This window comes from Nesoenas mayeri (assembly GCF_963082525.1).
Source record: "Nesoenas mayeri genome assembly, chromosome: 2".
Lineage (NCBI taxonomy): Eukaryota > Metazoa > Chordata > Aves > Columbiformes > Columbidae > Nesoenas > Nesoenas mayeri.
This window is the reverse complement of record NC_137543.1, coordinates 109,127,590-109,142,009: the sequence shown is the minus strand read 5'-3', so window position 1 is coordinate 109,142,009 and position 14,420 is coordinate 109,127,590. Positions and strand designations below refer to the sequence as shown.

Sequence of the window (14,420 nt, the reverse complement as noted above, 5' to 3'; positions counted from 1 at the left end):
AGCGCCCCTCTGCAGGCGAGCATTAAGGTGACAGGTCGCACAGTTACGGCGACTCCGACCCCTCTCACAGCGCGGGGAAGGCGCAGCAAAGCGGCGGCTGTTGCGCTTCTTAGGCTCCGCTTCCCTCGCCTCCCGACAGAACGGCGGTGACTCCGCGGCGGGCGGGCAGCACCTCCCTTCCGCTCGCGCCATTCCCGGCACAGCGCCGCCTCCCGCCCCGCGGAGAGAGGCGAGGCGAGGCGGCACCACCGCGCCGCCGGCTCGGCTCCCAGTCCCGGCCGGGCGGCCACGCCACCGGCGCCCGCCCCCGGGCCGGGGGAGGAATGGCACCGGGCATTCCGCTGGGAAGTTTGTGCCTCGCCGCGCCCCGTACTGTCCTGAGCGCTCGGCTCCACGTCGGCTGCGCAGGCGCGGTAGTCGCGGCGTTCACCTGCTCCGCGGCGGGGGAGCCGCGCAAGGAGAGGCGGCGGCAGTAGCGGCTCCGCGGGGTCGGGGCGAGCGGGGCTCAGCCGCACCCCCGGCGCCACTCGCCTAACGAGCCGGGGAGCCGGACTGCGCTCCCCTCCTCCCTCCCGCCACCATGTTCAAGAAGCTGAAGCAGAAGATCAGCGAGGAGCAGGCGCCGCCGCGCGGGGCGGGGGGACGCGGCGCCCCCCTCACGCCGCAGGTACCGCGGGCCTTGGGGTGTCCGTCGGGTCGCTGGGGGGGCCGAGAAGGAGCCATGGGCGGCTGGTGGTGTCCGGCCGGGCGCCGGTGGCCTCTCGCCCGGGGGGGAGGCGTGTCCGGGAAGGCCTTGGCGTGGCGCTGGCGTCGGGTCGGGTCGGGCCGGTCCTGCCGCCCTGGCCGGGGGACGGTGTCGCAGCGCAGGCCCTGCTGTCCTGTGCGTGCTGTCCGGCCGACAGCTCTGCCATGGGCTGCGCTGCGACTTCCAAGACCAACTTTGCTGTTCCCGAGCCGCCTCCTGTCCTGGGAGCCTCTCCAGAGGCTGCTGAGACCGTTCTTTGGTCGCTCTACAAAGGCTGTCTTTCTGGGGAATGTCAAAACCATCGCTTGCTTGAATATCGAACAGAATGAAACAGAAGTGGGTTTCTTCTTTAGCGTTTAAAGGAGTGACACTTTCATGTACACTGGCTAACAACCCAGCATTGAGATTGCTAGGTACCTTTTTCTTTCATCTTGATATTTGTTCCTTCAGTCCCTTCAAGTCCCTTCTATTGCCATTGTTTAGGGGGCTGCTCTGCTTACCTTAGCCTAATTCTTACTTTTTTAACTGTGGAAAAATTTAGAATATAGTGTAAAGTTGAAAGCAAGGCATATTTTTTTGGTCATAATTTAATTGTATAATTATCTCATATTTGTACTTTTCCAAAATTATAATTAGCATTGAATTCCAGAAACTACTGGGTTTAGATTATAATAACCCACATTAGATATGACATGGGTATGGAATATGTCTGAAAGTGACAGTGGCCAAAACCATGTTGTGATGATTTCATGTGTGTGTCAAAGCAGAATAAACTCTATCAGTTCAGATTTAGGTAGAAAGACTTTGACAAGTTAACGTTGTATTGACAACCTGTACTGAAAAAGATAATGTCTGCCTATGTCTCTTTGACTTTTTGCTGCATTAAGTATCCTTTTCATCTTGGAATCTAAAAGAATAAAACTGGTATAAACTCTGTATCATGTGAATGTTAAGCTGTCGGAAGATAATTTGGTTAATTTCACAAATAGGTGATCAGTTGCCTGGGCTTGATCTGAATGTAATTTGAACCACTGGGAGATCTGACAATGCATAATCTCAGTATTAGACCATGGTTTCAACACTACTGAAATTCTGCTATGTAGTACTTTTTAAAACTCTCATTTGTCAAACAGGGGCAGTATTTTTGGAAATGGATCTACTGTAAAGCTTTATGTAGATCGTTGTTATTTTAAGCCCTTTCATAGATATTAGCTCTGGGTCTTCTCGAGTTAGTGAAGTATATTTTTGTCAATGGCCGTTTAGAGTGCTGTCCTGAATTGGCACATGTGGTAAACTTTGAGTACAGTATAAAGAGACTGAGCTGCAGAGGTTACTATTTTCAATAAACAGCAGCTCAATTATGGTACTTTGCACACAGTATTGTAACCCACTTAGCTCAGAAAACTTGGTGCATCTGTTAAAGAGTTGGTACTTGCTGAAAATCAGCCTAGTGAATAAATTTGGCCCTGAATGCATGTGTGCACGCAGCAGCGTAATATGTTGCATTCTTTATTAGACTGTTAAAATTAACATTGACAAATTTTGTGAAACCTAATACAGAAGCTTATGATAAATGATACGCTGTCAGCTATAGTGTGGACAGCGTAGATCATGTAACTCAAGGGCTGACATGAATGGAAAGGCAGAAGCAGAAAATGATAACAGAATTTTAGTTTTGTGTAAAATAGTTGTCTTGCAGCATTGCTTATTCCCATTGCTCCCAAGTAACACTAGAGGGAAGTTGGAGGTAAATTTGATCTTAAAAGGAAAATAGGCTAGTGTGCTCATTTCTCACATATCATTTGAAAACAGATTCTGTAAATAAGGAAGGAGTAAGAAGGTTTTGAGGCCTGTAAAATGTACTGGAGTCTTGCAGAGAGTGTGGAATAGACTTTTTTTTACCTTGATTTTAGTAATTCAGATCCCTAAAATACATTCCACTTCTTGGGTATTCTGTCATCATATAGATTATCAGCTGCTCATATTGAGACATTTTTGAACCAGATTTTCCAAACACATAACATTTCTTGGTTTTGTGAGACTTTTGTTTGTATTCCTTTTTACTGTTTTCTTTCACTGTGTTTTGTTTTGTTTTGTTTGTTTTTGTAGTTTTCTGGTTTCTGTGTGTGTTTTTTGTTTGTTTATTTTCGTTTGTGGGGTTGGTTTGTTTGTTTACTTTTGGTTTTTTCCCCCCTGTTGTAGGGAGACTTAACTTATTGTACCCTTTCTGCTCTATTCATAACTTCTGCTTTGAGACCTAAAAGTTGTCATTTGTACTCTGGTTTATAGTGTCCAAGCCTAAATTTACTGATGAGACTGATAAAATCTGAAGGTAAAATTTCTCAAGTGCAACACGTTTTCTGAGGAGGCCTCCCGCTTTCATATGTATAGTGAGCTAACTAATGTTGTCCATCAGGTTGACAATACCTGCACTCTGCCCCTCACAGGCTGAAGAACACATCAGACTCTAACTGCTGACAGGGAGGAAAAAAATGCTATTGCAGTTCCAGTTATCTCTTGGACTGATACTTGTTGAAGATAGTCACCTGACAAATAGGGATGAAGAATAAGCAGAGACATTCATTGTGGTTTTTTGCCTCAGTCTTTAACACTGATAGGCGAATTGCAAGACCACGACTGCAGGAACAGTAACTTTCCATTTGTGGCATGAAACTGAACAAGAAAAAAAGTGGAATTCTGCACCTGGGATGGAGTGACACTGAAAAGAAGTCTAAATGAGGAGAGGAGTGGCTGGAGAGCAGCCCTGCAGAAAGGGGTCTGGGGGTGCTGATTGCCAGGAGGCTCAAGAGGAGTCAGCAGAGAGTGCCCTGGCAGCCAAGAGGGCAAACCCCATCCTGGGGACATCAAATACACCATAACCAGCTGGTCAAAAGAGGTGATTGTCCTTCTGAATTGAGTACTGGTGCAGCCTCACCTTAAGTACTGTGGGCAGTTCTGGGCACCACCATTTAAGAAGAATGTTAACATACTTGAATGCATCCCAAGGAGGGACTGGAAGACATGTGCTCTGGGGAGTGGCTGAGAACTCTTGCGTCTGTCTACCTTGGAGAGAAGGAGGCTAAGGGGTGAGCTCATTGCTCTCTCCAACTTCCTGAGGAGAGGAAATGGAGAGGGAGGCACTGAGCTCTTCTTCCTGGTACCCAGTGCCAGGATGCGTGGGAATGGCTCAAAAAAAGCTATGTCCATCAGGGAGATTCAAACTTTTCATAAGGAAGTATTTATTTTTTACCAAGAGGGTAATAGGAATAGCCCTGGAATAGGCTTCCTGGAGAGGTGGTTGAGATCCCACGCCTGTCAGTGATGAAGAGGCATTTTAACAGTGTCCTTAATACAATGCTTTAATGTTTGGATGTTTGGTCAGCCAATTGGACTAGATAATGTTAGCAGGTCCTTTCCAAGTGAACTGTTGCCTCTGCTCACCCGGGGTCGAATACTGGTGAGACTGTTATACGACTGAAATGCCAAGGGCTTCTTACCTCCAAAAACAATTTCAAGGACACATAAAAAAAAGGATGGAAGTGGAAAAAGGATTTTGTTTACTTTATTTATTCTTATTTTCTTGTTTGATTTTGTCTGTAGGTATGTTGATTGCTGCAGGTTGGCTGATAGATTTGGGTGGTAAGCTGTAGATTCTTTGGCTTAGGTATTGTAAGTCATTTATTAAGGCTGTTTTAGAATGTCTTTGGTTGGTTTCAGATGGTGACTAGATGATTTGGATGAGAACAGCAATCTCACTATGACAAACACTACGACAAGATTGACTGGGCTGATCTGGCTGGTTAGGCAGATATCCCCTTCCTATTTCCCTACTCCCTGCGTTTCCCTCCCTTGCTTAAAGAGGACGACCTTCCCCGCTAGAGGCAAACCATTGATATTATTTAGGAAGGGTTAGGTTGGTTATTTTAGGCATTAGGTTTAGGTGGGTGGTTTGAGGTGGTTAATCTTTTTAGGCCCTTTTTAAGTGTCTTGAAGTTCTTTGAGATCAAGGGTATACGGTAGCTGCGCTGTGCTTGAGAACCTCCAAACAAGCTCAGGGTCCATTAGTAGGAGAAGACAGGGTAGTGAAAGTTGCAAGTCTCCAGACACAACCAGGTGAGGCTTTGCATGGGTCGTAGGGTGTTTGTTGGTTGCATGGGCATAGATGTTTTTTGATGGCTGTGGCTTGGTTAGGCTTAGGGAGTTTTGGTTATTTAGGATGTGGTAGCTTGGTTGTTGAAGTTGGGTTGGTTTAGATTGGCTTACAGCCCCTGGGTGTAGGTGTAGGTGCATTTGGTAGCTTGGTTTAGGTTATTTGGTTGATGTTGGTGAGGTTGTGTATGTTTGTATTATTTAGGAAGGGTTAGGTTGGTTATTTTAGGCATTAGGTTTAGGTGGGTGGTTTGAGGCGGTTAATCTTTTTAGGCCCTTTTTAAGTGTCTTGAGGTTGTGTGAGGTGGGTTCAGTTTAGCTTGCACAAGTTATTTGTGAAATGGTGCTTTAGGCTGGATGTTGAGGGTGTTTTAGGTGATGGTTTTTTGGTTTTAGGAGCCATTCTTTGGTTTGAGGTTGTGTCTGGATGATTTGGATGTGAGGGGGCGATCTGGCTGGGACGTGTGCTGTCTTAAAAGCTGTCGTCTTCCTCCTTCCCCGCTCCATGTGTTTCCCTGCCTTGCTCAAAGAGGACGAGCTTCCCTGCTAGAGGAGAACCACTGCTAGGTCAAGGGTATACGGTAGCTGCTCTGTGCTTGAGAACCTCCAAACAAGCTCAGGGTCCATTAGTAGGAGAAGACAGGGTAGTGAAAGTTGCAAGTCTCCAGACACAACCAGGTGAGGCTTTGCATGGGTGGTAGGGTGTTTGTTGGTTGCATGGGTGTAGATGTTTTTTGATGGCTGTGGCTTGGTTAGGCTTAGGGAGTTTTGGTTATTTAGGATGTGGTAGCTTGGTTGTTGAAGTTGGGTTGGTTTAGATTGGCTTACAGCCCCTGGGTATAGGTGTAGGTGCATTTGGTAGCTTGGTTTAGGTCATTTGGTTGATGTTGGTGAGGTTGTGTATGTTTGTATTATTTAGGAAGGGTTAGGTTGGTTATTTTAGGCATTAGGTTTAGGTGGGTGGTTTGAGGCGGTTAATCTTTTTAGGCCCTTTTTAAGTGTCTTGAGGTTGTGTGAGGTGGGTTCAGTTTAGCTTGCACAAGTTATTTGTGAAATGGTGCTTTAGGCTGGATGTTGAGAGTGTTTTAGGTGATTTTTTTTTGTTTTTAGGAGCCATTCTTTGGTTTGAGGTTGTGTCTGGATGATTTGGATGTGAGGGGGCGATCTGGCTGGGACACGTGCTGTCTTAAAAGCTGTCGTCTTCCTCCTTCCCTGCTCCATGTGTTTCCCTGCCTTGCTCAAAGAGGACGAGCTTCCCCGCTAGAGGCGAACCACTGCTAGGTCAAGGGTATACGGTAGCTGCTCTGTGCTTGAGAACCTCCAAACAAGCTCAGGGTCCATTAGTAGGAGAAGACAGGGTAGTGAAAGTTGCAAGTCTCCAGACACAACCAGGTGAGGCTTTGCATGGGTGGTAGGGTGTTTGTTGGTTGCATTGGTGTACATGTTTTTTGATGGCTGTGGCTTGGTTAGGCTTAGGGAGTTTCGGTGATTTAGGATGTGGTAGCTTGGTTTTTGAAGTTGGGTGGTTTGGATGGGTTTATAACTAGGAGGTTTAGTTAGTTTCTTCTACTTTTTTCTTTGATCAGGTTGGTTGTTTTTGTACATTTTACGTAGGGGCTTGTTCCTCATGTTATGTATTTGATTTAAATTTAGGTGGTTTTATGGTTTATGATGCTGTATTTACATACTTATATGTTTTTTATTGGTTTTTTTAGGTGGGTTTGAATTCATTAGTTCAGCTTGCATTACTTGTATATTCTGATTTAGTAATACCGTTAGGCGCTTTTATGTCTTGTTTTTTTTTGATTTTAGGAACATTTGATGGTTTTCGGTTGCAGGTTTTTTCATTTTTAGGGTGTTTTAGAATCTCTTAAGTTTGGTCGTCGATGATTGCTTTTTAGCTTGGTGTATTTAGATAATTTTCAGTAATGGTTCAAGTTTTCCGTGGTTGTTATTGTAGGTTATTTTTTTGTGCTTGGTATTGGTTGGTTTAGGTGGGTTGTTTTTGATATTTTAAGGTCACTATCATGCAGCATGAGAAGCAGGCACCCAGCCGAAATGGCCCCAAGAAGCCGTGGCAAGGGGCCGTGCTTAACGCTACAGAGGAAGGTAAATAACCCTGGAGATGCTTGCTGTCCCACCTGGGGGAAGAAAAGAAGCCTTCCTCCCCTCAGCTGCAGGGCACGAGAGGCCATCTTCCTGGTGCTTGAACAGCAGGCAGGAACTGAGCCAAAAGGGCCCAGAGGAGCTCTGCAGAGTGGTCATGCTCCATGCTGCAGAGGAAGGCAAAAAACCCCTGGAGACCAGTGCCAATCTGCCCCGGGGGAAAAAATTCCTTCCGGACCCCAGTGCTGGCGATCGGCTGTTCCCTGAGCATGTGAGCCAGACCCGGCTCCTCGTCCCACAGGCTGCTCAGGCCTCCCAGGAGCTTCCCAAGCCCTATCCTGCCTTAACCTGGAGCCATCTCTTTTGGAGAGTGCCCAAATGCCCCCAGCGTGATCAGTCTTGGGGGCAACAATCATTACCGTGCATGTCAACGCACAAGTGGATGCTCCGAAGCACCCTGGCAACATGTCTGCATCCTGTTTCTTACCGGTGTTGCCCCTGGCCTGGCAGGGGAGCAGGATGGTCTGCTCTGCAGTGCTCTTCAAGAAGTCATTCCCTTGGTCTTACCACTGCTGTCCAGCTGAGAAGGGTTTCCATCCATCAGATGACCCTTGCAGCAGAGAACCTCCAGCAGCCGTGTCCAGCCTCCAGTCTTCTCCTCCCTAAGCCCCCACCAAGGAATTCCACTGGCTTCTCAAGGGCTTCCTTGGGGATGTGTCGGGGCTGCCCCCAGGCCAGCTCTGGCAGTGGACACAGGAGGCTGCTCCTTTTTATCTGGCCCAGGGCATTGTGCCTGCTGCGTTGCCAGCTGCTGGCATCATGACATGGGGTTGACGGGGCCCCTGTGTGCAGCCCTGCCTGCCCGCACTCCGCCCAGCACCCTTGGGAGGAAGCCTTTGGGTTGCTGGCCCTGAATCGGTCCCTGTGCTCAGGAGGCCCAGGGGGCTGTCCATGCATTTGATGGCCATGCACTGGGCACAGCTGCTGGGTGGCCATTCAGCTCCCAGGGACAAACCTTGTGCTGTTACTCTTCTTTCAGGCCATAGGAGAAACTCTGCGGCCCAGTGACCACTCCAGTACCCATCCCCTGTCTGTGCCACAGCTAACACCCATCAGGCCGGGCAGTGAGGTGGATCAGGGGCTCGATCTTTCGGGACATAACCCCTTTTTTGGAGTGTAAGGGGTGTCAGACAACCTGAGCCTCGAGGAAAGCAGAAGTGTAAGCAGAGCCATAGTTTGGGATGGATGGTGGCAACAGATCACTGTTGATTTAAGACAGGCCTTGAAAAATAAGTGAGCAGAGGTTACATTGGTATTCAGGAAAGCTTGGTCATTTTCAGACCTAGAGCATTTGGATCTGTTCCCAAAGCACAGCCAGGCAAATGACAGCCCTTCCCAACTGTAACAAATAGCCCATTGCTGCTTTTGCTGTTATGTCCCCACATCCCACTCAAACAAAGCTGCATAGCTGCTCTGTTAAAACAAACATGCTGCTATTGCCCCCTCTCCCTTGAGACTCTACAGGAGGGCAGGGAGTCCCCTGTACCATGTGCCCTGCCCACCTGCTGGGCCTGTGTCAGGGAGGGTCGGGTGCTACTCTACTGGTCGATTTCCCTCCCCCACTCCCTGATGCTCCTCAACCCGCTTACCTCCTCCCTGAGCTCTGTCACTAAGCAGAGGAGTTGTTCTACCTGGGCACACCTCCCACACCTGTGTTCACCGCTGCCATACAGTATCGGTGTAAAAGCAGGGCGCATCCTGCAGCGTCTTCCCACTGGGTCCCTGTCTGTGCAGCTGCATCACTTGTGGTTCGGGTCGACCTTACAGACGCCACGGCTTTCTGCCGGGTGGACACCACAGTCCCTGCTCGAGCTGGCAGAGCTTCTTTTCCTGCGCACCCTTCCGTGCAAACTGCCTTGTCCCGCTGTGTTTGCAGCGCTCATGCTCCATAGCGGTGCCCAGGCTGCTGTTTACAGGCGTGGTCACCGCTGTGACCGGCCAAGTCCAAGTTTCGCCAGCGACTCTCGCGAGAGTTGGCGGCTCCTAGCGCTTCCCTGGCGGTCCCCTGCCTCGGGAAAACCTTGTCGGCGCCCAAAAGTTGCTGCTTTTGCTGCAGATTCGGATCGGCTCCGCTCGGCGGCTGCCTGGCGGTGCTGCTTACCGCCTGTTTACATCTCGCGCCGTTGCCCCGGCAACGCCCAGGTCTCGTCAACGACTCTCGCGAGTGTTGCCGGGTCCCCGCGCGGCCCTGGCCGCCGCGTGCCGCGGGAGAGCGTGCCGGTGCGCGAAGCTGCCGCTCGTGCAGGCGCTCGTGCCTCCGATTCGGATCAGCTCCGCAGCAGCTCCCCCACTGTACTATGGTTTTCTGCAATCCAAATTTAAAAGACCTGACCGTGAATTTCACTCTTTCATTCATTTGATGACAGCATGAAAGGTGGAGCCTCAGAGATGTGTTAAAGGGACGTTCACCCATCAGCAGCCTGCTGGAGCCCATCTCCACATAGTCACCACCAGCCTTCAACCAGCTGGCTGCCAACAGGTGGACTGTGTGAGTGGGCTCTGAGCTGGAAGGTGGTGGTGTCAGTCCAGTCACTTTCAAAATGGCCATATGCTTCCCAGGGAATGAAATATCCACAGCTACCATTAACTGAGCTCCTGTTTTGGAGTTTTCATTGGAGAACATGCTAAATCAGACCAGACACTGAAAAAGCTACAAAAGACAAAACACTGCTGGGTGACTGCAGTGCGGTTTGTGGCACGATTGTCTGTGGGGACATGCTTGACTCTCCAGGAGTGTGAATAAAGGTTGCTGATGATTTTTTTGAATGAATTCTGCAGGTGTTTAGTGAAGAGGAAGATTGTTGCTGGTTATTCTAAGATGGGTGAGCAGGTGGCTGGCCAGGTGGCCACCTAGGACTGAAAGATAGCTAGCTGCCTCTCTTTAAGAGGCCCTACGTGCCAGTAGGATGGCTGCAAAGGAGGAGTGAAGATTTTCCTATTGTATGCCCACCTGAAACCACCTGAGAATGTTGGTGTGATGAAATTACCGATGACACCATTCAGATACAAAGGAACTTATTTTTTTAATTAATAAAAGAAAGTTTGAAAACCAATCTTGTATCACACACACGGTAATGACTTTGCTGAGCGTAGCAGGGACCAAAACTGAACACAGTATTCCACGTGTGGTCTGACAAGCACTGAGTGGGATGATGACTTCTTTGTCTCTGCTGGTGATGCCCCCTCTGATGCAGCCCAGTGTCCTGTTGGCTGCTTTTGCTGCAGCAGTACCCTGGTCACTCATGTTGAGCTTCTTGTCCACCAGGACCCTTTCCACATGGCTGCTCCCCAGCTGGGAAGATCCCAGCCTGTGCTGCACTCCTGGATTACGTTTTCCCAGGTGCAAGATCTTACACTTGTCCTTGTTGAGCTTCATAAGATTCTTATTAGCCCACTCTTCCAGCCTATCCAGGTCATCCTGCAGGGTGGCTCTCCTGATGTATCCACTTCCCTACTTGGCTTTGTGGGGTACACTTGATCCACATCACTTATGAAGATGTTAAATGGTGTTTGGCCCAATATAGATCCCTGGAGACCCTACTTGTGGTAAGTTTCCATTTTGAAAAGGAGCCATTTACTTGCACCCATTGCCCCACCTGCCGCAGAGACCTCTTGTCTAGACCGTGACGTGACATTTTCCCTAGAAGGAGGCCATGGGAGACTGTATCAAAAGCCTTGGAGAAATCCAGGTAAACATTGTCCACCACTAGCCCCACATGAACTGAGCAGGTTACTATGCCATAGAAGGCGATCAGGTTTGTCAAGCACAAGCTGCCCCTCTTGAATCCACGCTGGCTATTCCCAGTCATGTGCTTCAACTGAGTTGTGATGGCCTCCAGGAGGATTCATTCCAGAACTTTTCCACTGACTGAAGTCAGACTGATTGGTCTGTAATTTCCTGGATCCTCCTTTAAGCCCTTCTTGTAGATGAGGTGATATTAGCCTTCTTCCAGTCTTCTGGGACATTCCCTGATCTCCATGACTTCCCAGAGGTTTTGGAGAGCAGCCTCACAATGTCAGCTGCCTCTCTCAGGCAAATATTGTCAGGGCCCATCCATTTGTAGGGGTCGAGCTCCTGTAGCAGTTCCTGTACCAACTCTTCCTTCACTGACATGAGGAAACACTTTTTTAACACGAGCGCGGTCAAACCCTGGAACAGGCTTTCTGGAGGTGTCACATGCCTGTCAGTGTTGAAGAGACATTTGGACAAAGGCCTTACTACCTTGTCTCAACTTTCGGTCAGCCCTTGAAGTGGTCAGGCAGTTGGACTAGATAGCTGTTGTCATAGGACCCTTGGACCTGAACTGTGCTCTCCTGTTTCATCTCCCCTGTTCTAGACAACTTCAGTTACATAATCTTTTTGTTCGTTGCGTGAGGTCAACGAATACTCGTGCTGCAGTGCTTAGTGCCACTGCCCTGGCTCTAAATGGACAAGAGGTCTGAATGCAGCAGTGAAAACTGGAGAACTGTTAAGGACAGGACCAAGAGATACCTTCATACTCGTTTAAGACAGTAGGAAAGCGGTGATGAATGTTTGGAAACCGTTTCCCTTCTGTGTGGTGAGCGCCAGAAGCAATCTTCTTTAAATCACTGGCATTAGGTTAGGAAGTAGGAATGGAAGGAGTAGAGTACACTACTGGCATGAGTAGATTGTTGCAGCTTTGGGCACCAGAGTAGAAAAAGGATATAAAGCTACCAGAGAGTGTCCAGAGGAGGGTAACGAAGTTGGTGAAGCGTTTGGAGAGGAAGCCGTATGAGGAGCAGCTGAAGTCACTTGGCTTGTTCAGCCCGGAGGAGACTGAGGGGAGACCTCATTAGGGCCTGCACAAGGGAAGGTGGAGGGACGGGCACTGATCTCTCACGCAGCCAGGGATGGTACCCGAGGGAACATCAGGAAGATGTGCCGGGGAGGTTTAGGTTGGACATGAGGAAAAGGTTCTTCCTGCAGAGGGTGGTGGCGCACTGGAACAGGCTCCCCAGGGAGGTGTCACGGCCCCAAGCCTGACAGTGTTCAAGAAGAGACTGGACAATGCACTCAGGCATGTGGTGTGAATTTTGGGGTTGTCCTATGCAGACGGGAGTTGGACTTGATGATCCTTGTGGGTCCCTTCCAACTCAGGACATTCTATGATTCTTTGAAACCCTGGAAACAGTTTTGGTGTGCAGTTTTTCAGCAGGATATAGAGAGATGAATGGTTACTTGGTGCTCGGTGAGGTGTTTGACTTTGAAGTTGAATTTTGAGGTGGAAACATTGGATCCAGTTGGCGAGACCTGTAACTGACTGATTTAGAATAATATTGTGTTTCGTATGATATTGGAGTTAATTCCTTTGTATCTAAATTTTACTAAACATACTCATTATTTTAGGCTACAAAGTGAGTGCAAATGTCAAAAAAACTGTGGGTTTTGGTAATATCTTTTCAGTGGTCTGATACTCTGTCAGTCATACTTTACAAGATCCAACTCTTGTCTTGTGAGACAGGCATTTGCAAGGCAGAATTTCTGTATGCAGCCTTAATGATGTTACTGTCTTAAATGATTTCTGTAGTTGTTTGTTTGTGAGGTTTTTGTTGTTCTTTATTTGTTTGGTTTTGTGAGTTTTTTTCAACACACTGTTCATTCCTGTTATATTAGAGAATATACCTAACAAGAGATCTTCTTAATTAGTTTCTTTGTACATAAAAGTTTGTTAATATTTTAATTTTCATTACATTTACACTAAAATCTTATATTTTAATTTTGAAATATGAGCCTGGCAAACTGCAGTTGGTTTGGGTTGGAGTGGGTTGTTGAAACCTCACTCAGCATGAAGTTGTGAAATTTCTTTGCATATCTGTTCACAGCTGACAGGACCAAGTTCACTTTGTTATAATCAAATATGTCATTTTATTTTGCTCTTTTTCTTCGTTTAGATTCAATTTTATACGTACTTTTTTCTAATTTTGTCATTTTTTGTTTGTTTATGTCCTAAGGGAATCAGTTGATATTCTGTATGTAAATGTCCCTGTCAGTTTGAAAAACTTTTAAACCTTAAGCAACTGTACAATGGTACTGAAGTATTAGGAGGTTTGAGTTTCAAATTTGGTCTAAGTAGACCAGGGTTGCAAAGAATCAAAATAACTAATTTTGTTGCATGCTCTCGTTGTGGATTCATGATGTGTTCCTTTCTGGGACTTTGTAGTAAGGTAGAACTTGTCACAGACAGTACATAGAACTGGTTGTTTCCTTTAAAAGGATGATCCAGACCAGGCTTTACTGAGATGTTAGAGTTAGGAATTTTTGAAGTGAATTATGGTACAGAATAATTAGCTCTGGACTTAATATTTGATATATGTGATCTTTGTGTAGGTTCCTTCCAAATCCCCTCCACCAACTGGCAACAGAAGCAGGACATCTTCATTTACAGATCAGAACGATGAAAGCACTTCAACACCAGACAAAGAGGTCAGTTGAGAACCGTTTTTCTGTATTTTTCAACTTTCAAGAAAATAAAAGAAAAGTCGAACTTTATGTCCTTTATTAACTTTGCTTTTTTGACTTCTTAATCTCACTCTTTTCTGTGCATTTATAGGTATGAGTAGTCTATTTTTTAGGTTAAATACTGAAGTGTTTAAGTAAAACAGACATTTAAGCATTAATGATTAACCCCCCAGTTAGGAAACCTTTTAAGTCATTCTTTAGGTCTTAAAAATCTTACCCCTGAACTGAACTCAGGGAGGTAGTGGGACAGAATTTACAGTCAGAGACAGTAACTTTGCTTTTTATTCCTCTTTCAGTTGAAAAGTTGGTGGAATCCTGTTAACTACATAGGTAACTTGAGGTTGATGAGCCTAAAGGCTTAAACAGAGCTCTTCTAGGTGTTTCTAATCATACAAGTAATTATTAAATTTAAACAGCCCCCCAAAAACCAAATCAAAATGAAACAATGAACAACAACAACAACAAAAAAGCCCAAACAAAACCAACAACAAAAAAACAACAACAAACCAAACTGAGTTTAAATCATGAAATGTAAAATATCATTAAAATCACGATCAGGATGATGGGTAACCGTGACTTGCATAATAGAACAAACAGAGGAGATTATCCACTCTCACTTTTTTTCATATTGAGCACTGTGGCCTTTTTGAAGTGGCTTGATTAAAAAGTAAAAAACAAACAGACAATATAAGCCCTTGCTTTGTGAGTGTGAAAACAGGCTGGTGGAGTAAAGCAGAGGACTGCTGTGGTTCTGTGAACTTTGTGAAAGGAAATGTTGAATTCCTAACCAGAAATTCAGTTGCTGGGTTTTGCTACAAAAAAATATGTGCTTTCTTGCAGTAGGACAATCCACTTAAATTTTTTACACCACTTTTTCTT

General features: G+C 46.7%; 1 protein-coding gene across 3 annotated transcripts in view; it reads left to right on the top strand.

The window, feature by feature from the left end:
- Positions 1–415: 415 nt before the first annotated feature.
- GOLGA4 (golgin A4) overlaps positions 416–14,420 on the top strand; it is a 71,573-nt gene continuing 57,568 nt past the window's right edge. For all 3 annotated transcript variants that reach the window (XR_013921909.1, XM_080340653.1, XM_080340652.1), the window contains exons 1-2: positions 416–667; positions 13,410–13,505. Coding sequence is in view for 2 of the 3 variants with exons in the window: in XM_080340653.1 (XP_080196779.1) it covers positions 581–667; positions 13,410–13,505 (183 nt within the window). In the remaining variant the exon portion in view is untranslated. The remainder of the gene's footprint in view (positions 668–13,409; positions 13,506–14,420) is intronic.